General features: G+C 33.7%; 1 protein-coding gene and 1 non-coding gene across 3 annotated transcripts; one reads left to right on the top strand and one right to left on the bottom strand.

Moving 5' to 3' along the window:
* Window positions 1–1,006: 1,006 nt before the first annotated feature.
* ABCC13 (multidrug resistance-associated protein 11) lies at window positions 1,007–20,560 on the top strand. Of its 2 annotated transcripts, none has more exons than XM_016314577.3 (36): window positions 1,007–1,377; window positions 1,893–1,933; window positions 2,083–2,182; window positions 2,342–2,497; window positions 2,591–2,722; window positions 2,853–2,953; window positions 3,322–3,385; window positions 3,720–3,971; window positions 4,877–4,946; window positions 5,458–5,518; window positions 6,280–6,367; window positions 6,794–6,912; window positions 7,301–7,398; window positions 7,810–7,876; window positions 8,154–8,271; window positions 8,423–8,539; window positions 8,673–8,753; window positions 8,857–9,105; window positions 9,345–9,446; window positions 9,528–9,595; window positions 14,601–14,732; window positions 14,841–14,988; window positions 15,200–15,483; window positions 15,616–15,772; window positions 16,135–16,310; window positions 16,400–16,511; window positions 16,617–16,670; window positions 16,895–17,017; window positions 17,568–17,666; window positions 18,088–18,180; window positions 18,267–18,377; window positions 18,457–18,618; window positions 18,707–18,894; window positions 18,998–19,187; window positions 19,347–19,514; window positions 19,893–20,560. In XM_016314577.3, the coding sequence occupies exons 1-36, from the start codon at window positions 1,336–1,338 to the stop codon at window positions 19,971–19,973; spliced, it is 4,404 nt and encodes a 1,467-aa protein (XP_016170063.1). In that variant the 5' UTR covers window positions 1,007–1,335; the 3' UTR covers window positions 19,974–20,560. The 2 variants fall into 2 exon arrangements, with proteins under 2 accessions (XP_016170063.1, XP_016170062.1); XM_016314576.3 differs by having other exon boundaries at window positions 14,838–14,988.
* A 1,340-nt stretch (window positions 20,561–21,900) lies between these two features.
* TRNAS-AGA (transfer RNA serine (anticodon AGA)) lies at window positions 21,901–21,982 on the bottom strand. The gene has a single exon. It is a non-coding gene; the product is annotated as a tRNA-Ser (tRNA).
* Between the last annotated feature and the right edge of the window lie 1,512 nt (window positions 21,983–23,494).

The following is a 23,494-nucleotide window of genomic DNA, read 5'->3' as shown; positions in this document are numbered from 1 at the left end:
ATATATAATATTTACTCCCCAAACGTTTGTGACAAATATGACCATCATAATATATTTTTAACATAATTTTATCATTCATTTTATTTTTTTATTCACATTGAAAAAACTTTTCATTTGAACACTTCTCTTCTTTGGAAGCAAAGGAAGAGAGCATGAGGTGAGGCCAAGAAGAAGAGAGTTTTGCGCAATTGACAAAAGTGTTGCCTATATATATCTATAAATTGGACAGTTCAATTTGTGATTTTTCATTTAAATATTTTTTTTAATTTCAAATTGAATCTACCGATTTGGTATTTTCAAAATAAAAAATAATTATAAAATCGAACCTACCAATGTCTGTACTTTAGAAATTTAAATTTTTTTATGTTAAAAAATCGGATCGTCCAATTTCTCCTTTGAGTATGTGCAGAGCAAAATTCTCCTTTTATGATATTAAATTAAAAAAAATTTCAGTACAACTAGGATTGTTCATGGATCGAATCCGATTCACATATTCGGTGTTTATTTGAATCTGATCCGAAAATTACGGATATCGATCTAATACGTAAGACTTTTCGAATCGGATCTGCACACTAATAGAATTGGATTGCGGATTTTAGATAAGTATTCGCATATCCGATCCGCATATATGCGGATCTGCAAAAATAAATAAATAAGTAAATATTCTTTTTAAGTTTTATTTCAACTAATAATTATCATATATATTATACTATTTTATTTTTATTATTTAAGAAAAGTATGTTTAATAATATTTTAAGAGTAAACATATTTAAAAGAGTGAAAAAGAAAGATTTTATTGTTATTTTTTAATAAAAATAAAATTTTAAAAATATTTTTATGTTTTGCGCATATATCTAAAATTCGATTCGATTCGATATGCAAATATGTGGATCAAATCCAAGATAAAAAAATCTCACATATTAGATCCAATAATTTTAATGCTAATTAAATCAAAATCAAATCGAGATTTTGAACATATTAATTCAATTGGTGTTTACCCCTGAGTGTAACACACTCCTCCTCCTCTATGCGAGTGCATAACTCTAACTAAATTCATATCTAAAAGAATAACCCAAATTCAAAAAGTGATTGCACAAAAATTATTTATTGTAAAAAAAATAATTTCATTATAAAAAAGAGAAAAAGAAAAAGCTGTCAACTTTTTTTTTTTCCATAGTTGCATGGCAACGATATAATGTCATACTAAAATGCAGGAAAGACACTTCGCTGCACGAGAGGGTGAGTGAGCGATTCAATGATTCATTCAAAGTTCGAAGTTCAAACAAACAATCGGTGACTCTTCTCTTTCTACAATTCTGTGCTCTCTTCCATTCCATGGACGACTTCCTCGCTCTTATTTGCCCTAATTCTCCATTCGTACGCTTCTCTTTTCTCTTCACTCATTTTCCCTCTTTATTTTGCCCTTTTATCAAGGAACCAACGCTATTCCAATTCTGATGTTTAACAAGTAGCACCAGTGTGTGCCACATGCGTTTATTTTTCATTCTGAAGTCAACCCCCAAGTGACTATGACTAGTTATTACATCAACACTTTCAAATATACAAACTCTTTTGTTTAGGTTCATTTTTCATAAAGGAACAATTTGAATCAGAGTTATCATATTCTGCGTCTTGCTATATCCTTATCTGATGCGAGGTTATAGAATTGAGGAATTATGTGCTTCTGAACATGTTTCTGTTCTGTAATTGAGCTTAGAATTAAGTTTACTGTTGTGAAGACTGTGCAACTAGAGCAGCTTTTTTATTTTTACTGTTTATTGGAGAAATGATTCCACTGCTAACGAACAATAGATTATGGATTAAAGATTACAACTTTTTAAGATCATAATGGTTCATGCACTCATGACTTGCACTTTTTCCCTGTTTAACAGATATGGAATGGAAAGAGATACTCATACTGTTTTGAAGACATATATCCTTATTTAGAAATTTCAGTTTTAAATTTGTGCATTGATTTTTTTCCCTTAACGATATTTACATTTCATACTAATTATTATTATTATTATTATTATTATTATTATTATTATTATTATTAATTTGATTTTCCTTAATAATACCTACTCTTTTAGGCATTGGATTGAATATAGTGACTACTATTATTATTGTTGTGCTTGGATTTAAGCAGAAGAGTGGTCGAGGAGTTCACGGATCGGATGTGCAGGTAATAGTTAAAAGTTGATTAGAAGCCACCTGAAACTACCACCAAAAAAGAAAAGAGGATAAATCAATAAATCTTCATACTTATGATTTTTGTATTTTAACTTTTAAGGATGTACATAAGATATCTTCTTACGTTGATGTTTTTGCAATGAGTAAACAGATGACTGTTCCAGAGAAATCGGTTCTTTATTTTGTACCAGCTATTGAAGCATGCCTTTCAGTCCTGGAAATTATTTTTGTGTGGAAGAAAGAACATAATAGTCAGTTTGTTGGATATCATAAGTGGTTTTATAGCTGTTCTGAATTGATTGTGTGGGTAAGTTTCTTAGAGTTAAGCTACAGTATTCTGCATAGTATAAGGCATGTGGTTTTATGTGATCTAAAACCTCACTTACAATCCTATATGTAGACAAATATCATTCTCTTCTCAAAGCGTGCCAGCAGTCATTACATAATCTTCAGTCGTGTTTTATGCTTCTGGTGGATTCTGAAACCAATTTTGGGGGTCCTCCGTTTGGTGACTACATTCCCATCATTGGAGGTACTATTACTTGATGCCATAGGATCTTCCGGGCATGTCAACTTTCTTTATTACTAACATCTTTTGTTCCTTTAACAATGAATATTGCCAGTTGACTGCATGTGGCAATTTGTCTTAAATTTCGTTGCAGGTTTCAGTTTGCATCGTGGAAAGCTTAGTTGTTCTCTTGAGTATCACGTATGGCACAGCTATAAATGTGATTAGGGTGAAGAGAGAGTCTTTCAAAAGAAGGTATATACCTTCCTGTCATTCTTATCATAGTCGCTTTCTATTTTATATTTTTGATAAGCATTCAACATCAGATAAAATTTTGAAAGCGGGCATAATTGATTCTCTCTCTCTCTCTCTCTCTCTCTCTCTCTCTCTCTCTCTCTCTCTCTCTCTCTCTCTCTCTCTCTACACACACACACATTATGAACATAGGTTGGATTGCATATCACTCTGCTTATCACTTATTCAGATAATTTGATCTAACTGTGGTAACAAGCAAAGGGAACACATTTGATTGACTATGTATTTATTCATATAGGAAGGATAGTTGAGTTCTGTTGCAAGAAGACATTGATATATCTTTACTGAACCTAATATCATAATTTCAGTTTATTGGGAGATCCACTTCTTTCCTATGACTCAAGCCTTGAGGAGGGTGGCCATCATGACCTTGTGAGTTGATAGTTGAAAACTTTTAACTTAAGAGTTGTGTCATGTGAAGAGGAATATACTAGATAATTGGATCACTTGTGTCTACTTCCTCCAAACACTCTTTGCAGGACAGTGGAATGCATTTCATGCTCTAGACAATTTGCCTAAGACTTAGTTGGAACATTAATAAGATTTTAAAATTTTTGTTTTTTTATAGATAATTAAATTTATGGTTATGTTCAAATGAAATTTCACTTTTTTTGTTTGATCATGCTTTATTAATTTTATTTTCATATATTTAAAGGTTCATATGATCTTACTAATTTACTTTTGTTTTTATAATTCTCTCTTAAAGGAAACTAATGAGAGCATTTGGGATTTGATGACTTTCAAATTCATAGCGCCAGTAATGAACCGGGGGGTGGTAAAGCAATTAGACTGTGAAGATCTGCTGCAGATACCTACTAATATGGCTCCATCTTCTTGTCATGATATAATTTCATCCTGCTGGCAAGCTCAATTGACTAATGATGCTTCAAAGCCATCCTTGTTTAGAGCACTCTGTAGTGCCTATGGATGGTCATATCTCTACCTGGGTTTGTTAAAGGTAATTTTTCGATAACAGACAGTGTTTTCTTCCATGTTCGACATAAATCTAAGTTGTACAAAATTGATGCTTGTGCATTAGTATTTATGTACAACATTTACTCAAATAGGTTTAAGCTTCTTTAGACTGGTAATTGTGTAATCTAATTCTTCTAGCGAATGCTATCTTAAAATTGTCTGAAATTTTGAATGCCACCATAGTTTCTGTCTAGAGTACTTGTTTTGTCTGCTCTTCTGTAAAGATTCTATTTAATAGAAGAGCAACGGTCATGACTTTGTGGGCCATTGGTCTGGATAGATAGTAGATTATATTATTCCTTGCAATTCCAGCTATGCCAATGGAAATACATTCATCTTATGCAAGGACACATGATGTATAGCTTATTTTACATGCATCTAGACATCTTTATGGAAAATGTTTTTTAAACATCCAAATGTACTACTTACGCCACCACCTTTAGACTTTAATTTGGCCCCTACTCCAACACTCAAATTCTTGTTTAATACCCTTAGAATTTGTTTGATATCCCATTGACACCCACTTTTGGATATTTATTTCTACCCTTTTAATAGTGTTGATACCTTGATCTGTTCTAAATGTATGGAAGCTACAAGGATTCATGTCAGCTTCAAAACAGAATGTATTAAATACAATGACATTTGTTATCATGTATTCATGTCAATTTTAATGGTCCTGAAACCTAATCATATTTACTAATTAGATTAGATTTGGGAAAAAATTTAAGAAAATTATGTTTAGTTTCTCTCATTTGTTTTGAGCTATCTTTAACGAAGTATATGTCAATATTAAAATGTTCCACAAAGATACGTAAAAAATTAACCAAACAAAACCATTTTTTTAAAATAATTATGCTCTATAACTACACAATATTCTACTTCTTCCAGGTGATTAATGATTGTATTGGTTTTGTGGGACCATTGCTTCTCAATAAGCTAATCCAGTTTCTTCAAAAAGGTATTTCAACAATGAACAGTTCGTATTTATCCATTGTGATCATTAAATTCTAACATAGATATGTATTTTGACTCTTCTCTTATAATATTGATATTGATATTATCCTAAAACCATGCTGGTAAATTACTGCTGCTCTTCACATTTTCTTTAATCTTTCCTTTTGTGACTTCTGAAGCATCAGATATCTAAACAAGAAAGCAGGAATAATACATGATATTCCTGAAGCATATATATATATATTATGTTTAGGATTTTTATTGTTATTGTTCTTCATCAAATGATAAAAGTACGATCATTTGATAATAAAACTTTTATTGAAGTGAATAAAAGAATTGAACTAAGACCTTTTTATTTACGCAGCATGGAGAATTAAAATTGGTTAGTTTATATATAATGAAACAAGGATGGAAATCCTGTACTTTTTGTTCACATTTTTCCTCGCTTCTCATTAGTCAGTTTGTACAAACTATCATAATAAAATGTTGGTTCCACTTTTCTTTAAATCATTCAGGCTCAGTGACCTCTGATGGGTATTTACTTGCAGTATCCTTGGGCCTGACCTCTATAATTAAGTAAGGTTCTTTTATCAATAACTCATTGTGTCCTCTTTTATTTTCCTGTGATATATGTTTGTAGGCATTTCTCTATTTGAATACTTCTTGTTGCTGTCTATTATGTTTCGCAAATGAGGAGTAAAGATTACGAGACACCTTTATGAGAATAAATTATTTTAGAACTCACTTGAAGTTTAATTATCCAGACACTAGGATCATTCTTAAAATATATAGGCCATCAGTCTAATTTTCAATAAAAATGAACAGCACAAAACTGCATACATTAATTAACTCTTCATCTTTCTCCCATTATTAATTTGGTATTATGCTACACAAGTACATAAACACTAAACAGCATAAAAATAACAAAGCCTGAGAAGTGAAAAATATAAATGATTCATTATTTCTTTCAAAAGAAACAAAAAATTGTGTTTTGAAACATAAAACCATTTACAGGATTCTGCATTACAGCCAAATATTAGGGGTTTTAATGATAAAAGCTAAGCTTCAAGGAGAGTGGTCAGAGGATAAAATTGCTTCCCCCCAAGCATGCTGAAATGAAAGGGAAAACCATGGTGGTTATAATGCAATAAAATTTCTCAGCAAATAAAAAAATATAAACTGCCTTATTGCAACTGTGTGGAATGAACACAAATGACACACACACACTCAATGATCCAAAAGGAATTTCTTTGTATCTTAATGGATTGATATGGCCTCTATTAAGATCTTGTGCTGTATTTACCAGTAATAATTAATAAGACAGTGTTCTGTTCTAGATCCTTTTTGGACACACAATATTCTTTTCATCTTGCCAAATTGAAGCTAAAGCTGCGATCCAGCATCATGACTTTAATATATGACAAGGTATGCAGCTTTTCTCATTCTCAATAATTCCAAAATTATAGATTGTAAACTCAATTAGATCCCTTTGCATGTGTGTGTGTGTGTTTTTCCGATCCTAAACTCGGAAAAACAAGGAAGGTTGTGTTAGGCCTGCAACAGCCCATGTAAAATTTTGTTGCATCCCTATGCATGATCATGACGCAATAATGTCTTTGGATCCATTAGGGTTGTGTTAGGATTGCGACAATCAACGTAAAATTTTGTTGCATCTCAATGCATGACCACGCCGCAATGATGTCTTTAGATTCATGTAGCCGGCCCTAAAAGGCTTTTTTCAGTTTCAGTTTCTTACACTAATGTTATTATTGGTTTGCACATTCTATGATTTGGCTGATGATAATGATTTTCTAGTACTAATATATATATAAATTTTTCATGTGTTTCAAGTGTCTACATGTGAACCTAGCAGAGCGTTCAAAATTCACAAATGGAGAAATTCAGACATTTATGTCAGTAGATGCTGACAGAACTGTCAACCTGTGTAATAGTTTCCATGATACATGGAGGTATTCCCTTCATTATTTCTTGATGCAAAATCTTTACTTCAAGTTATCTTTTCCATCGTCTATTGAATATCTTTTGTTCAACAGGCTTGTCATCTTTTAGAAGATTCCTCTTTAACCTTTTATATCTTTGGAAAATACTGTTTGTTTTCAAGTGTAATTAAATTTCCTCGTTTATTTATATCAAGTCTTAAGTACTTATGGATACTAGTTTTCTACTGCTTTAACATATTTTAGCAGTACGTAAAAATGTTGGGATTTATGTAGATGTATTTGATATACATGACTGGGAAACCATCTTTTACAACTTAAAATCGATGTTAAATCATGTATACATTATTGAATCAAGTTTTATATAGATCATAAGCACTGTAATATTTTTTTTTTTCAGCTTGCCTTTACAAATTGGAGTGGCACTTTATCTTTTATATACTCAAGTCAAATTTGCTTTTGTATCTGGATTAGCTATAACCATTTTACTGATACCAGGTAATACCACCCATAAAAAATTTTCAGTAACAGGGAAGCTACACATGTTACATCAATCTTTTTAAGTTGATTCTTAGTTTACATCAATGAGCATCAATAGCTGGAATGAATTCATAGTTTATTATAAGTATTATCACTAACTGAGTTTGTTTCCTAAATCCTAAGCGGGAACTCTGTTCTAATTTGTTATCAATGAATGTGTATTTGGCTGTACCATCAGGGAAGATTGCTTAATATTTCTTTTGATTTAACATTGTTCTAGACCTAGAAGCCAGTTTCCATTTCAGAAATGTACACTTGACCTTCAATTCCTTTTTTTAAAAGGTTTAATTTATGTATTTAAATTATCGTTGTTGTCACTGCTATTGTTTTCTTATTATTTTGAAAACTATGATATTTGAATTGATGTAGTGAATAAATGGATATCACAATTAATTGCAATTGCCACTGAACAAATGATGAAGGAGAAGGATGAAAGGTATCCATTGATTTCTTTTTCAATTGCTAAATGAACCTTTGGAGTTTCTAAAAGTTTTGGCATGTAATCTTTTCATATTTGTTACAAACATGATGCAATATTTTTCCAGTTGTTCCCTGCTTCTTTTTAGTTGTTAGATTTCCATGTTCTTGTTTTTCTGCATTCAGGATCAACAGTTTTCCATTTTCTAGCCAGTTGTAGCATGTTACAAAAATGGGTTAATATTTTTCAAAGCTGTTGGTGCATATTTACAATCCTGAAATTGTGGTTCTTACAGGATTCGTAGAACAGGAGAACTTTTGACCTATATTCGCACTTTGAAGATGTATGGATGGGAACTTATTTTTTCTAGTTGGTTGATGGAGACAAGATCTTTGGAAGTGAAACACCTAGCTGTAATGCTTTAAATTTTGATTTTTCATCTTTAGAAGTGAAACTGGAAAATTTTCATTGAAACCCACTGAGCTAGTGTTCAACAACGGCATAATTTAATTGATTACTGTCTTATTTAATTTTGATCCTCGTGTTTTATCCATGTTTTTTTAGACTCGGAAGTACTTGGATGCATGGTGTGTATTCTTTTGGGCTACCACACCAACACTCTTTTCTATTTTCACATTTGGACTCTTCACACTGATGGGAAATCAACTTGATGCCGCAATGGTATTTTCAATTTTTTTTTTACCTAATCTTACTTGCAGACAAGTTTTTTGTTTTTCTTCTTTTTAGTTTTGCATTCAATTATTTTTTTTTCATCATCAAGAATTTTGAATTGGTTGGAAAACCCTAATTGTAGGTTTTCACTTGTCTTGCTTTGTTTAACACACTGATATCGCCATTGAATTCATTTCCATGGGTGATTAATGGATTGATTGATGTGAGTATCCTTTATTCAGTGAAGATTTTACCTACAAAATTAGCTTATATTGTACACACTAATTGATGACACCAATGAAAGGATTCTCTTAACTTAATTGTAGGCCTTTATATCCTCTAGAAGGTTGAGTAGATTTCTTTCTTGTCCTGAGCATAGATCCAATGTGGGAGACACCGGTTCCAGTTCATCATCTTTCTTGAGTAAACAACCTGATTCTTCACAAAGATTGGCTATCATTGTCCAAGATGTATCTTGTACCTGGTCAAGCAGTGATGAACCACCATTAAATATGGTGTTGAGTCATGTGACTCTAAGCCTGTCCAAGGGTTCCTTTGTTGCTATTATTGGAGAGGTTAGATTTTTACTTGAATTTTATCAAGATTTCTTCAGCCAATCATATGAAAACTGCATTATATTGGTTAGGCTGCTTGCAATCTTTTATATATGTTAGTATCATCAACATTAACAATTCACAACATTATGTTAGTATCATCAACGGAATGGAAAGAAGTATGCACTTCATCTAACATCTGAAGCACTACTCTAAATATATCCATTTCAGTATTTCACTTTTCAACTGCATTTGCTCAGGTTGGTTCTGGTAAATCTTCCTTGTTATATTCAGTTCTTGGAGAAGCGCAACTTGCTCATGGATATATTTATTGTGATGGATCCGTGGCATATGTACCACAGGTTCGTGAAATGATGATGACATTATTGACATAGTGCTTAGCCTTGAAATGAGTTTTCTTATGTCTTCCCCTCAAATTTCAGGTCCCCTGGATTTTATCTGGTACTGTACGTGACAACATACTATTTGGGAAAAGCTATGATCCTGTAAGGTATAATTGGCTTACTTCCTCTCATAATTTTGACTTGATATTGATCTACCTGAGCTTTACAAACTTGTTTTGAACGTAAATGTTGAATATCAGATTAGATCTGTTTTGATATAGTTTCCATCTTTAGATATCTAATTCTGTTGGATCTCCTAGTATTAAGGGATCTGATTCTATCTCCTAGTATTAAGGGATCTGATTCTATCATATCTCCTAGTATTAAGGGATTTTATTTCTGTACCTATGTATATATATATATTGACGCTGGGAGATAATTCTCTCAAGGGAATTCATCCAAAACACAATCCTTGTCTCACTCCATTCGTATATTTCAAGTTGGTATCAGAGCGGGTTCCGACCCGGCTCTGGTTTCTATTTTTTTTTTTTTTTCTTCTTTTCCGGCTGCAATCTCTCAGCCGTGTTCCCTTTTCCCACCAGCTGACACTATCAGTTGTGTCTCTTCGTCAGAAATTGTTTTTTTCGGCCTGTCCCCAAAATTTCTCCGCTGCCCAGGCTTTTTCCGGCCCTCGTTTCCCTTCTGCAGGTGTTTTCCGGCCGTTTCTGAGTGTCTGCCATCATGTCTTCTGAGGTAATCCCCGACACCAACTCCAATGGTGGTAAACCGGCTGTTCTAACAACTGTCGTTTCTGGAACCGCTACAATGACCTCTGAAAAATTGATGGGTGCCAAAAATTACCTTTCTTGGGCTGATTCTGTAGAACTTTGGTTCATGGGCCAAGGCTATGAAGACCACCTTACTAAATCTGTTGATGATGTTCGCGCCGCTGACAAAACCACTTGGAAGAAGATTGATGCCCAGCTATGTAACCTTATGTGGCAGACCATTGATCCACCAAAGCTGACTATGTTTCGGGCTTACAAAACTTGTAAAAAGGTGTGGGATCGTGCTAAAGCTTTATACACTAATGACATTGCAAGACTTTACCATGTTGCTAAGAAGCTGTGTAGTTTACAGCTTCAAGGAACTGATATGGAATCTTATGTTGGGGCTGTGGAAGCTGTCAGGGAAGAGTTTTCGACTCTCCTTCCCTATGTGTCTAATGCTGATGAACATCATGCTCAACAGGGAAAGCTGTTTTTGGTACTTACGTTACTTGGGTTGCCAGCTGAACTTGAATCTCTTCGGCAACAAATATTGGGCACCTCACCCGTTCCTTCCCTTCAAGACGTATTTGCACGACTCTTGCAATCCGGCCCCTCTCTTGAGACCCATACTTTTGACCAAACTGCATTGGCATCCCAATCTTCTTCTCAAGTGTCCTTTCAAGTGCCCACTCGCGGCGGCCGTGGGGGTCGTGGTAATGGTCGTGGTAATCGTACTCGCCCTAGTTGTACCCATTGCCATAGGATTGGTCATACTCAGGATAAATGTTATGCTCTCCATGGTCGTCCTACTAAGGTAGCTAATGTTGTCCAAACTAATGAGCCATCTGACGTTCACTCCGCCGCACAACCACAAGGGATATTTGTCTCTGGCAATGATTATGATGAGTTTCTCAAGTACCAAGCTTCAAAGCAGGCATCTACTCCCGTTGCTTCGGTGGCCCACTCTGGTAATTCTGTTGCTTGTATCTCTCATTCCTCTTCTCTTGGACCATGGGTCCTTGACTCAGGTGCTTCTGATCACATTTCTGGTACTTCTTCTGTCCTCTCTAAACTTGAACACCCTGCATTTCTTCCTTCTATCACTTTGGCTGATGGTTCTAAAATTGGTGCTAAGGGAATAGGTCAAGCTACTCCTCTTCCTACAATACCTTTGAAATCTGTTCTTTACATGCCCAATTGTCCTTTCAATTTGATTTCTATTAGCCAACTTATTCGTTCTCTCAATTGTTCTGTTACCTTTTTTGCTGACTCCGTCATTGTGCAGGATCGAGGGACGGGACAGACGATTGGAACAGGATGTGAGTCTCAAGGACTGTATCGGCTTGCCTTACCCACTACTACTGTGTCTTCTGTTGCTGCTGTTGAGTCTCCGGACGTGGTCCATTGTCGCCTGGGACATCCCAGCCTCTCGAAGTTACAAGCTATGGTCCCGAGTTTATCTCGTCTTACTACCTTAGAGTGTCAAACTTGTCATTTAGGTAAACATGTTCGTAGTTCTTTTTCAAGTCGTGTCAATACACGGGCTGCGTCTCCCTTTTCTGTTATTCATTCTGATGTATGGGGACCTAGTCGAGTTACTTCTCATTCAGGCTTTCGTTATTTTGTCACCTTTATTGATGACTTTTCTCGTTGCACTTGGCTATATTTAATGAAGGACAGATCTGAATTATTTGTACATTTCAAGTCTTTCTGTTCTGAAATTCAAAACCAATTCAAAACTTCAATTAAAATTTTACGAAGTGATAATGCTCGTGAGTATTTTTCAGCACCCTTTTCGTCTTACTTGTCCTCCAAAGGCATTCTACATCAGTCATCTTGTCCTCATACCCCTCAACAGAATGGTGTGGCTGAGCGTAAACATCGTCACTTGATTGAAACTGCTCGCACTCTTCTTCTCCATACTCATGTTCCCCTTAAATTTTGGGGTGAGGCTGTTCTGACTGCATGTTATTTAATTAATCGTATGCCTTCTTCTGTTTTGCAAAATCAAGTTCCTCATTCCATTTTATTTCCTCATGAGCACATTTTTTCTCTTCCACTACGAGTCTTTGGTTGTACTTGTTTCATCCATGATCTTACCCCAGGCAAAGACAAGTTAACTGCTCGTTCTATCAAATGTGTTTTCTTAGGGTACACTCGATTTCAAAAGGGTTATCGTTGTTATTCTCCAGCTCTTAATCGTTTCTTCGTGTCTGCCGATGTCACTTTTCTTGAGAATACCCCTTTTTTCTCTGCACCCGACATCACTTCACCTTCCATTACGGAGGTGCTTCCTGTTCCTTACTTAGATGGGCCTCCTATTCCCACAAAGCCTCTCCAAGTTTATCATCGCCGCCCACGGCCTGCAGTCCAAGATAACTCATCTCCTGAACCCGTGGCTGAACCGTCCTTGGATCCTTCTTCGGGAGTTAGCAGTAGTCCTCCTATTGCTCTCAGACAAGGTACTCGTTCCACCCGTAATCCTAATCCTATTTATAATTTTCTCAGTTACCATCGTTTATCATCTTCGCACTATGCTTTTACCTCCTCTTTGTCTTCTGTTTCTATACCCAAAACAACAGCAGAAGCTCTTTCACATCCAGGGTGGCGCCAGGCTATGATTGAGGAGATGTCTGCCTTACATTCTACTGGTACTTGGGATCTTGTTCCACTGCCACCGGGCAAATCTACTGTGGGTTGTCGTTGGATCTATACTATTAAGGTCAGCTCAGACGGAACCATTGATCGATTAAAAGCCCGCCTTGTGGCTAAGGGCTACACTCAAATCTTTGGTTTGGACTATGGTGATACCTTCTCTCCTGTTGCGAAGATGGCCTCTGTTCGTCTTTTTCTTTCTATGGCTGCCATTCGCCATTGGCCTCTTCATCAACTTGATATTAAAAATGCTTTCTTACATGGTGATCTCGAGGAGGAAGTATACATGGAGCAACCTCCCGGGTTTGTTGCTCAGGGGGAGTCTTCCGGCTTAGTATGTCATTTACGCCGATCTTTATATGGCTTGAAACAATCCCCTCGAGCTTGGTTTGGTCGCTTTAGTGCTGTTATTTCTAAATTTGGCATGATTCAAAGTGAAGCAGATCATTCAGTTTTCTTCCGTCATTCTTCCTCCATGACCTCCATATATCTGGTTGTTTATGTGGATGATATTGTCATTACTGGAGATGATCATGAGGGAATCACTCAGTTAAAACAGCACTTGTTTGATCACTTTCAGACTAAGGATATGGGGAAGTTAAAATATTTCCTAGGAATTGAAGTGGCACAATCTAATGCGGGGATCTGTATCTCACAGAGAAAATATGCTCTAGATATTCTTGAAGAAACTGGAATGTTGGATTCTAGACCTGTAGATACACCAATGGATCCCAATACAAAACTTAGTCCAAATCAAGGAGAACCTCTTGCAGATCCTGGTAGATATCGCAGATTAATTGGCCGATTGAATTATTTGACAGTCACTCGGCCAGATATTTCATTTGCCACAAGTATCCTAAGTCAGTTTCTTGACTCTCCATGCGATAGTCATTGGGACGCAGCTGTTAGAGTCCTTAGATATATCAAAGGTGCTCCAGGAAAAGGTTTGTTGTATGAAGATAAAGGACATAACCAGATTGTTGGGTATACTGATGCAGATTGGGCAGGATCTCCATCTGATAGACGTTCTACATCTGGTTATTGTGTTTTTATTGGTGGAAACTTGATATCTTGGAAGAGTAAGAAGCAAAATGTTGTAGCAAGATCTAGTGCGGAAGCTGAATATAGAGCTATGGCACTTGCCACATGTGAACTTATATGGTTGAAGCAATTAGTTAAGGAACTTAAGTTTTGTGAGCCGAGTAAGATGGAACTGGTGTGCGATAATCAAGCTGCCTTACATATTGCTTCCAACCCTGTGTTTCATGAACGGACCAAGCACATAGAGATTGATTGCCATTTCATAAGGGAGAAGTTGCAAAGTGGGGAAATAGTAACAGCCTTTGTCAACTCCAACGATCAACTTGCAGATATTTTCACCAAAGCTCTCCGGGGTCCTCGGATACAATACATATGTAACAAGCTTGGTGCATATGATTTATATGCTCCAGCTTGAGGGGGAGTGTTGAATATCAGATTAGATCTGTTTTGATATAGTTTCCATCTTTAGATATCTAATTCTGTTGGATCTCCTAGTATTAAGGGATCTGATTCTATCTCCTAGTATTAAGGGATCTGATTCTATCATATCTCCTAGTATTAAGGGATTTTATTTCTGTACCTATGTATATATATATATTGACGCTGGGAGATAATTCTCTCAAGGGAATTCATCCAAAACACAATCCTTGTCTCACTCCATTCGTATATTTCAAGTGTAAAGAACTAATTATCATAGCTTAAACAGGTATACAGATACACTGCAGGCATGCGCATTAGATGTTGATATTGAATTGATGGTTGGACATGACATGGCGTATATTGGAGAGAAAGGACTAAATTTATCTGGTGGACAGAGAGCTCGACTTGCTTTGGCGAGGTGATGACTTGATGATGTTCTTTCCTTTTACTCTACTAGTTCATTTGTGCTCTTTTTATTATTTAATTATTATCAAGAAAAATGTTCTGATAGTTGGGAAATTAGCAGGGCAGTGTATCATGGCTCAGATGTTATTATGCTTGATGATGTTCTGAGTGCAGTTGATGCACAAGTTGCTCACTGGATTTTACACAATGCCATTCTCGGCCCTCTTATGCAAGGAAAAACTATATTGCTCTGTACTCACAATGTGCAGGTTATTATGTTCTCTCTTTTACAATTGTTATTTGTTTGCTCAAATTACATTGGTTTTGTCAAGCATTTTGGCAAAATTCTGATTAAATGATATTTAAACTGACACTTTAAGCTATAGCTGAGGAGAGTATTTTCAGATGAAGTATTGTATATTTTTTATTAAAATAAAAATGTAAACATTAGCATATTGACATATCTAAATTCATATGCAGGCAATATCTTTAGCTGACATGGTTGTTGTAATGGACAAGGGGCATGTAAAATGGTTGGGAAGTTCAGCTGCCTTTCCAATTTCTTCATACACAAGATTCTCCCCATCGAATGATATTGATTTAACTTCAAAAAATCACAGAGAATCTTGCAGCTCAGATTCTTCATCCAAACCTAAGGAGCAATCTCTTCCTGAAAAAGAAATTGTGCATTCTCCGGAGATAGCAGAGGAGATAGTTGAAGTTGAGTTAAGGAAAGAGGGAAAAGTTGAAATTGGAGTGTATAAGTGAGTAATAGATCATAAATTGATGATACAAGTGATGTTCAGGGAGCTTATCTTGTCAGTTTTGTGGATTAACTACTGTGCTCTTTGGATAATAATTCCAATTGTTGGTTAACAGTTTAGTGCAATTTGCAGGAACTATGCTGTCTTCATTGGTCAGTTTGTTACAGTTGTTATATGCCTGTCAGCTATCCTCATGCAAGCATCTCGGAATGGAAATGATTTATGGCTATCATATTGGGTTGATACAACAGAAACTGGTCAAACAGTGCACTCTGTGTCCTTCTATCTGGTGGGTAGCTAATCTGTGATACTAGTTTTCGTACTGGATTTCTCTTTGTGGACTATGACTGATACAATTACATATTTTCTGGCATCAAATGTCTAATCCAAAAAGCACAACAAAGTAGTTTCTTTCTTTCTTTCTTTCTTTCTTTCCCTTCAAATTTCCTTTTATTATTCTAATATGATGTTTCAGAAAGAAGTAGTTAAATGAAACTAGCTTGTTAGAAGTTCAGTTTAAAGCATAATTGAAAATTCATGCTCTCTTTACTGTATATAATATTGAACCATTTGGTTATGTAGTGAATAACCTTATCCCATCAGGTACTGATATTATAGCTTCCTAATCTGAGTGTGAAATTAATGTTGCAGGCTATACTATGTCTATTTTGTGCTGTGAATTCCTTTTTCACATTGGTGAGGGCATTCTCTTTTGCGTTTGGTGGATTACAAGCAGCAATTAAGGTACACAATAGACTGCTTAGCAAGCTTATCAATGCACCTGTGCGATTCTTTGATCAGACCCCGGGTGGAAGAATACTGAACAGGTTAGAATCAGATGTCTTCAGACCATAGCAGATTATATTAACATGAAATTTTCTTTAACATGTTTCATGATTTATATTTTTTCATGCAGATTATCTTCAGATCTTTATACAATTGATGATTCTCTTCCATTCATTATGAACATTCTCCTGGCTAATTTTGTAGGCCTGTTGGGCATTGCAATCATTTTGTCATATGTACAGGTATCCCTAATTTTTTTTCTTATTTCGCTAACATTTTATGAAAATTTGAAATTCGTACTAGCCTTCCTCATCGTTGAAGTAATTTTATCCTTTCATTTTCTGTAGGTCTTCTTCCTAGTCCTCCTATTGCCATTGTGGTATATCTACAGTAAACTACAGGTATTTGTTGGTCTTGTTTTTCATTTCCTTGATCTATCCACTTTCTTTGCTTTTAACGCACCTATAAGGATTGATGTTATTGTATTGTATAATTTGGAATTCTTCATAAAAAAAGGTAGTTTTTTAAACTTCAGATCAATTATGGTCTGTTTATAAATATAACTGTGAGTATTCATAATCTTGGTATGATATACATCGTTCAACTGATTTTAGTGTGCATTCAGTTCTTCTACAGATCCACATCAAGAGAATTACGCCGATTGGACAGTGTTTCTCGTTCTCCAATATATACATCTTTCTCAGAAACACTTGATGGAACTTCAACTATAAGGGCTTTCAAATCCGAGGTAAATATATACACCATATCAGAGTTTAATAATAATAATAATCACAGGATGAGGGGGAGCAATTGTTAAACATTGGATCATGTGGGGAGAGGGTTTTGAAGAAGAATGTACATCAGAAAAAAAAAGAAGAAGAAAAGAAAAACTGAATTAAAGGACAAACAAAAGTACATTTATCATATCACATCAATGAGTCCATATGAGATACGGCTATTTGTAAATTCTTACTTCTTATCATAGCCATGAAGAACATAAAATTTTGTGCATGGAATAGAGCTGCTGAGACAAGAGATTATATTTTTCTGTTTTATTGTTTCACATAAAATTCCTGCTTGATGCATGTCAATTTGTTTTTCTTTCTTCCCCCTTTTTTTGGGACTTCCAATACAGTTTGTCATCCATATTTTGATTTGGGTGACTTATATTCCACTTTATTATTGGGAAGTTTTGTTTTCTGAAGGGATTTGTTGCTTGCCCTATGTGTAGTGATTTTTATACTAGCCTTGACTTTTGTGCAATGAGTTAACTATAACAAAATGGGAATTATGGACAGGACTTCTTCTTTGCCAAATTCATTGAACACATCACATTGTATCAAAAGACTTCATACACAGAGACTGTAGCAAGTTTATGGCTTTCCTTGCGTCTTCAGGTAGTTCTTTGCCTTAAATATGTTTTGCAACATTTCAAGCAAAGAAAATGCAGCAATAAACCTACGGTTTATGCCTTATATAAGATTTATTAATGTAGAATTTAAATAAGCTAGTGGATTAATATGCATTATTTTTATTATGTGTAATAGTAACAAATGTGAGACTAGTCTACATGATAAGTACTTTGCTCTCTTATTAAGTTATCTTGGGTTTAAGTATAAGGAATAGCAAGAAGTTATTTCAATAAATATTTTACTGCTTAATTAGTGGGGGGAGTTAAGGGCTATAATAGGGGAAAAAAAGTTGTTCGCCAAATTTCTCTCAATTCCCTTTTGTATATAAAAGGTTAGGTTTGAACTTATGAAATCTATAATCTCATGTTCTTATTCTCAATTGCTTGTAATCTTGAACTTCTTCCAGTTATTAGGTGCATTTATCATCTCATTCATAGCTTTGATGGCTGTTGTTGGATCTCATAGAAGTCTGCCTATCAACTTTGGTACCCCAGGGCTGGTCTGTCGATTACCCTTTTATTAATCTTTGATTAGATCAGCCAATTAATGCAAAATTAAACATATCACAATTATTTATTCTGACAGGTAGGATTGGCCCTCTCATATGCAGCTCCTATCGTATCCTTGTTGGGGAGTTTTTTAACAAGTTTCACTGAAACAGAAAAGGAGATGGTTTCAGTTGAAAGAGCACTTCAAGTATGAAAAGACTTGTTTCATTTTCTAGAGACGTGTTTTGATTTATTTTGCAGAAACTAACATTCGTTAACATATCTAGTACATGGACATTCCTCAAGAAGAACAAGCTGGATGCTTAAATGTGAATCCAGATTGGCCTAACCTAGGAGTTATTGAATTCCAGAATGTCACTTTGAAATATATGCCATCTTTGGCACCTGCAATCTACAATCTTAGTTTTACTATTGCTGGAGGGACACAGGTTAGTTAGTGATACTTGAATATGCAATGAAAGTTTCTATGATTATTAACCCCGTCATTCTTCATACTTTTTACATGGCATGAATTAGGTTGGAATAATTGGAAGAACAGGTGCTGGAAAGTCTAGTGTGTTAAATGCCCTTTTCTGCCTGACCCCAATATGTTCAGGCTCCATTTTAGTTGATGGTACGGACATTAGAAATGTTCCTGTCAGAGAACTGCGTACACATTTGGCTATTGTGCCTCAGAGTCCATTCTTGTTCAATGGATCATTAAGGTACAGAACTGGAATGTCTTTGCATTTGATGATTCTGATGCAAATTATTAATTGCACAATATGTCATGTCTGCTAAATTTTTCAACGTGTTTCAAAACTCCAGGGAGAACCTAGATCCATTTAAGATGAGTGACGACTTAAAAATTTGGGATGCTTTGGAGAAGTGCCATGTGAAAGAGGAAGTAGAAGAAGCTGGAGGGCTGGATATTCTTGTAAAGGAAGGAGGTATATCGTTTTCCGTTGGCCAGCGGCAGCTTCTTTGCCTTGCACGTGCGCTTCTTAAATCTTCAAAAGTACGGGTGATGATTCAAGAGAAGTGGTTATAGTTTGAATTTCCATCATAACAGTAATTTTGCTGTTAATGAAGGATGATAGTGTCTTCCTTGAGAAACAAACTATACATCATACAAAGGCATAACAACAAGGTTATTTTTGTATTCTTGTCCTTGTAGGTTCTCTGTTTGGATGAATGCACTGCCAATGTGGACATTCAAACTGCTTCGCTTCTCCACACCACCATATCCAGCAAGTGCAAAGGCATGACAGTGATCACAATTGCTCACAGGATTTCTACTGTCTTAAATATGGATAGCATTCTGATTTTAGACCATGGCAACCTGGTATGTTTCATTTTGTTTTATTCCGCATCTCACCTCATAGATATGATCTATGACAAAGCACTATACTGACATTTGATCTATGTAATTGACCCCACCCCAGTTAGAAAGATAAGATTTAGCTGTTCTTGTATGTTTCACATGTCAAAAGGGTAATAAGCAGCTTAAGGTTATTTTTTACCGAACCTTGTTGATTTATTACTTGATTAGTTCATGGTTCAACATTACTTAGTATGTAGCTCCTAAAATTCCAAAAACTTTGCAAATCTCTTTACAGTGTGCTTTCCATGGGACAAGCAACAATTTTTAGCTACTTGAGCAGGTACTTGTTAACCCACCTCATTGAATAACATCATTTTCCCTTGTGTTGTGTCTGTGTAGGCTGAACAAGGAAATCCACAGGTTCTTCTGAATGATGAGTCCTCATTATTTTCCAGTTTTGTTAAAGCTTCATCAATGTAACTAACCATCGAAGGTGGCCACTAACACTAGTTGATGAGATCAAACAACTTCAACTATGGTTTTGACGTTGGTCTCCAGTATGCGAATGCGTTGCTGTTGAGGCCATTATTTAACATCACAGATCATCAGTAGTGTGTGCTAGCAACTAATCTCTGCCTGATGGTGTTTTGGCTGTTGTCTTTGTTGGTCAATTTCCTGTAGAACATCAGAACTGAGGTTGCCTGTATCTTAATGAACTCTGATGCAAGACCATAGATCATTGCTAATCCTATGAAAGTTCTGTCTGGATTAGTTTAAGCTCAAACAGAAAGCAAGAAAAAGAAGCAAAAGGATGAAGATACTCAGCTACCAGCTACGCTGCAGTTGAATCATAGCTTTGGGTGGGTGCCCCTTAAAAGATTCTGGTTAGGGGACCTCTCCAATGGTTATTGTGTTGCTTAAATTCTGTATTAGAACTTTAAAATGTAAAAACAGTTTTTGACAGTTACTATAAGATCAATACAAGGTGCTCACGTGCTCTTGTAAAGTTTTAGCAGTTACTATAACTATGTTAAATATGTTCCAAAGTTTTTCGACTGTCAAAGAAAGAGTATAATTTGCAATTGCAAAAGAAGAATGCTTATTAGCTTAAGCATATTGATGCTGAACTTTGGTACTATAACAACACCAAAATTTTATCTCAGTAGATGAGACATCCATTTATGATCCGTGGTGTAGAAATTCGACAAAACTTTTTAAGTTTTAACACCTCACACAGTCTACCTCTTTTATCGGGTTTGAGATTGGGATTGGACTTGTCAAATAAAAAGTCAACGTTTATATGTCTAAATCTTAAGGGTTAATAACGGTTGCCAGTCAAGTCATATTTTGTAGCATTGTGACATATCTAATAACAAATGGCATTGTGTTTTAGAGAGCATTGCATTGTGATTTTTGTTTGCAAATCATGACATATAACATTCCTACTTGATATTTGGCCATGTTTTAACATCTATCTATCTATTCTTATTATACGAAAGTCTACACCTAAATTCTTCTATATTGTATTTAAGCCAAATTTCTCCTACTAATGATGCTATGTTAATAATTTTACTTGGCAAAATTTAAAAATCAACCAATCATCTTTTAGTAAAAAGTTTTTTAAAAAAAATCGTATCTATTATTATTCAATCAAAACGTAAAGTACTAATTAAATACAATAAATATATATATTAAAAGTGCCATAATAATAATTATAAAAATTTTCAGTTACAAATATTAAAATTCTACAACTTAAATATATTAATACTCTTACTACTACATTGTTTAGTCTACTTATGCATGCTACATAAGATTTTACTACTCTTTATTTCTTAATATTTCATACCAATTAACGAAAACTCCTTTAAGTAAGTTTAAATTTGTCACATTTTTTTATTAAATACATTCAAATATATTATGATTATAAAATTAATTCATAATTTTATATTTATATTTTCTGTATTTTTTATTCTCATTTATTTTTCTAAATCCAAATTTAAATTTAGCACATCTCTTTACTAAATATATTCAAATATATCATAATTATAAAAATAATTTATATTTTTGGTTTTTTTATTTTTATTTATTTTTTTAATTATTTGCAACCCAAAGAACACTGTATAAAAAGACAAAATATGACAATTAAAACAAATATAAAGATAGAAGCAACAAATAAAAATGTAATTTTGTACAACTCTAATATAAAAAGTCTATGTCTTTTTAAATAAGATCAAATTTTCATTAGATTATGATTATAAAATTAATTCATAATTTTATATTTATATTTTTTGTATTTTATTCTCATTCATTTTTCTAAACCCAAATTTAAATTTGACACATCTCTTTACTAAATATATTCAAATATATCATAATTATAAAAATCAAATTTTCATTAGATAAAAAAAAACGTGAACGGCAGGATTCGAACTTGCGCGGGCAAAGCCCACATGATTTCTAGTCATGCCCGATAACCACTCCGGCACGTCCACTATGTTGTTTTAAAATTACAAATCATATATACTGTATAATAAGCTAAAATAAGTGAAAGAAAGCTACACCTTTTTGCCCGAAGTTTTTTGTTATACAATATTTAGTGTATTAATAAGCAGGATTCACTCTTATATTTGTTGTATATAAAATTAATAAAAATAAAATTAGTTAAGATGACAAGTAATTTATTGTTTGACCCATGATCTCTTAATTTATAACTTTAAGTAATTTCCAATGTTTGACCCATGATCTCTTAATTTTGGAAATAGCAAGATTTTTTTTTTAAATTATAGATAACGAACGATGTTTAAAAAAAAAATTGGATATCAATTTTTTTTTTGTATTTTTATTAGAATCTTACTACATATATAAGTATTTTTTATAATTAAATTTAATCAAGTTGATTCAACTCAACAAAAAATCACTCACATAATGTACGTGTAAATCATATATTTTTTTTGTATTTTTTTTCGTGTTATATTTTTTTTTATGCGTTTCCTTCTTCGCCTCTTCCTTCTTCTTTATTGTTGTTGTTGCTGAATTTTTTTTTAAATTTCTTCTCATCCGATCCTCCTCTTGGTGTTAGCAGTATTTTTTTAATTTTTAATTTTTTTATTTTTTTAGAGTACGAAACAAGAAGAATTATAAAAAAGTAAAACAAAAAGAAGATGATGAAAAAAGAAAAAAAAATATTTGAAAAAACATAAAACAAAAAAATAATATTAAAATTTTTTAGCTATGACACAAAAAAATTTTTAACCGTGACATAATAAAATTTTAAATCAACTAGAACTTGTTCGACTTCTTTTTTCTTCGGGCAGAATTTATGTGTTATTGTTTGTATAATTACATTTTTGCTTCAAAAATTTTTGTGCTTATTGTTGAATATAATAAACCAAAAAATAAAATAATAAAAAATTATAGAATTCTGTACAAAACTAAAAACACAAAAATTTTTACTGAAAAACGCAATAATTTTGTTAAAAAAAATGTCTACATTAGTGTTGCATTTTTTTGGATACTTATTATTTTTCTTTTTTTTTTGTGTGAAATTTCTGTGTTATTATTTATAAAATTTTGTATTTTTATTTAAAATTTTTTTGTATTTATTGTCTAAAAGAATAAACCAAAAAATGAAATAAAAATTATAAAATTCTGAACAAAACTAAACATAAATTTTTCTAAAAATACATAAAAATATTTCTTTTAATGTTGTAATTTTTTTTGCAACTTGTTTTTGCTATTACTTCATTTTTGTTATGCATTTATTTCGTTTTTTTGTCTTCTTATTCTTATTCTTATTCTTATTCTTTTGAGAGAGAAAGAGAGATATAGAGAGACATAAAAGAAAAATACGTACATAAAATATTTAGTTAAACTTAGTTATTAAAACAATAGACTATCTAGTATTATTATTCTCATTATATACTATACAATATGACTTGATATAATAATTTCTCTTTTTCTTGTAAAATTATGTCATTATAATAAATAACTAATACAAAAGATTT

This window comes from Arachis ipaensis, chromosome B8 (genome assembly GCF_059453495.1).
Source record: "Arachis ipaensis isolate K30076 ecotype BB chromosome B8, ASM5945349v1, whole genome shotgun sequence".
In the NCBI taxonomy this organism is placed as follows: Eukaryota; Viridiplantae; Streptophyta; class Magnoliopsida; order Fabales; family Fabaceae; genus Arachis; species Arachis ipaensis.
The sequence above is the reverse complement of the archived record's forward strand: the minus strand, read 5'-3'. Positions and strand labels throughout refer to the sequence as shown.

Coding starts and splice junctions, on each gene's coding strand:
- ABCC13 (XM_016314576.3), top strand. CDS start 1,336: ATGGACGACTTCCTCGCTCTTATTTGCCCTAATTCTCCATTC. Junction 2,183..2,341: donor TTCACGGATCGGATGTGCAG/GTAATAGTTAAA, acceptor ATGAGTAAACAG/ATGACTGTTCCAGAGAAATC. Junction 16,311..16,399: donor GGTGGAAGAATACTGAACAG/GTTAGAATCAGA, acceptor TTTTTCATGCAG/ATTATCTTCAGATCTTTATA.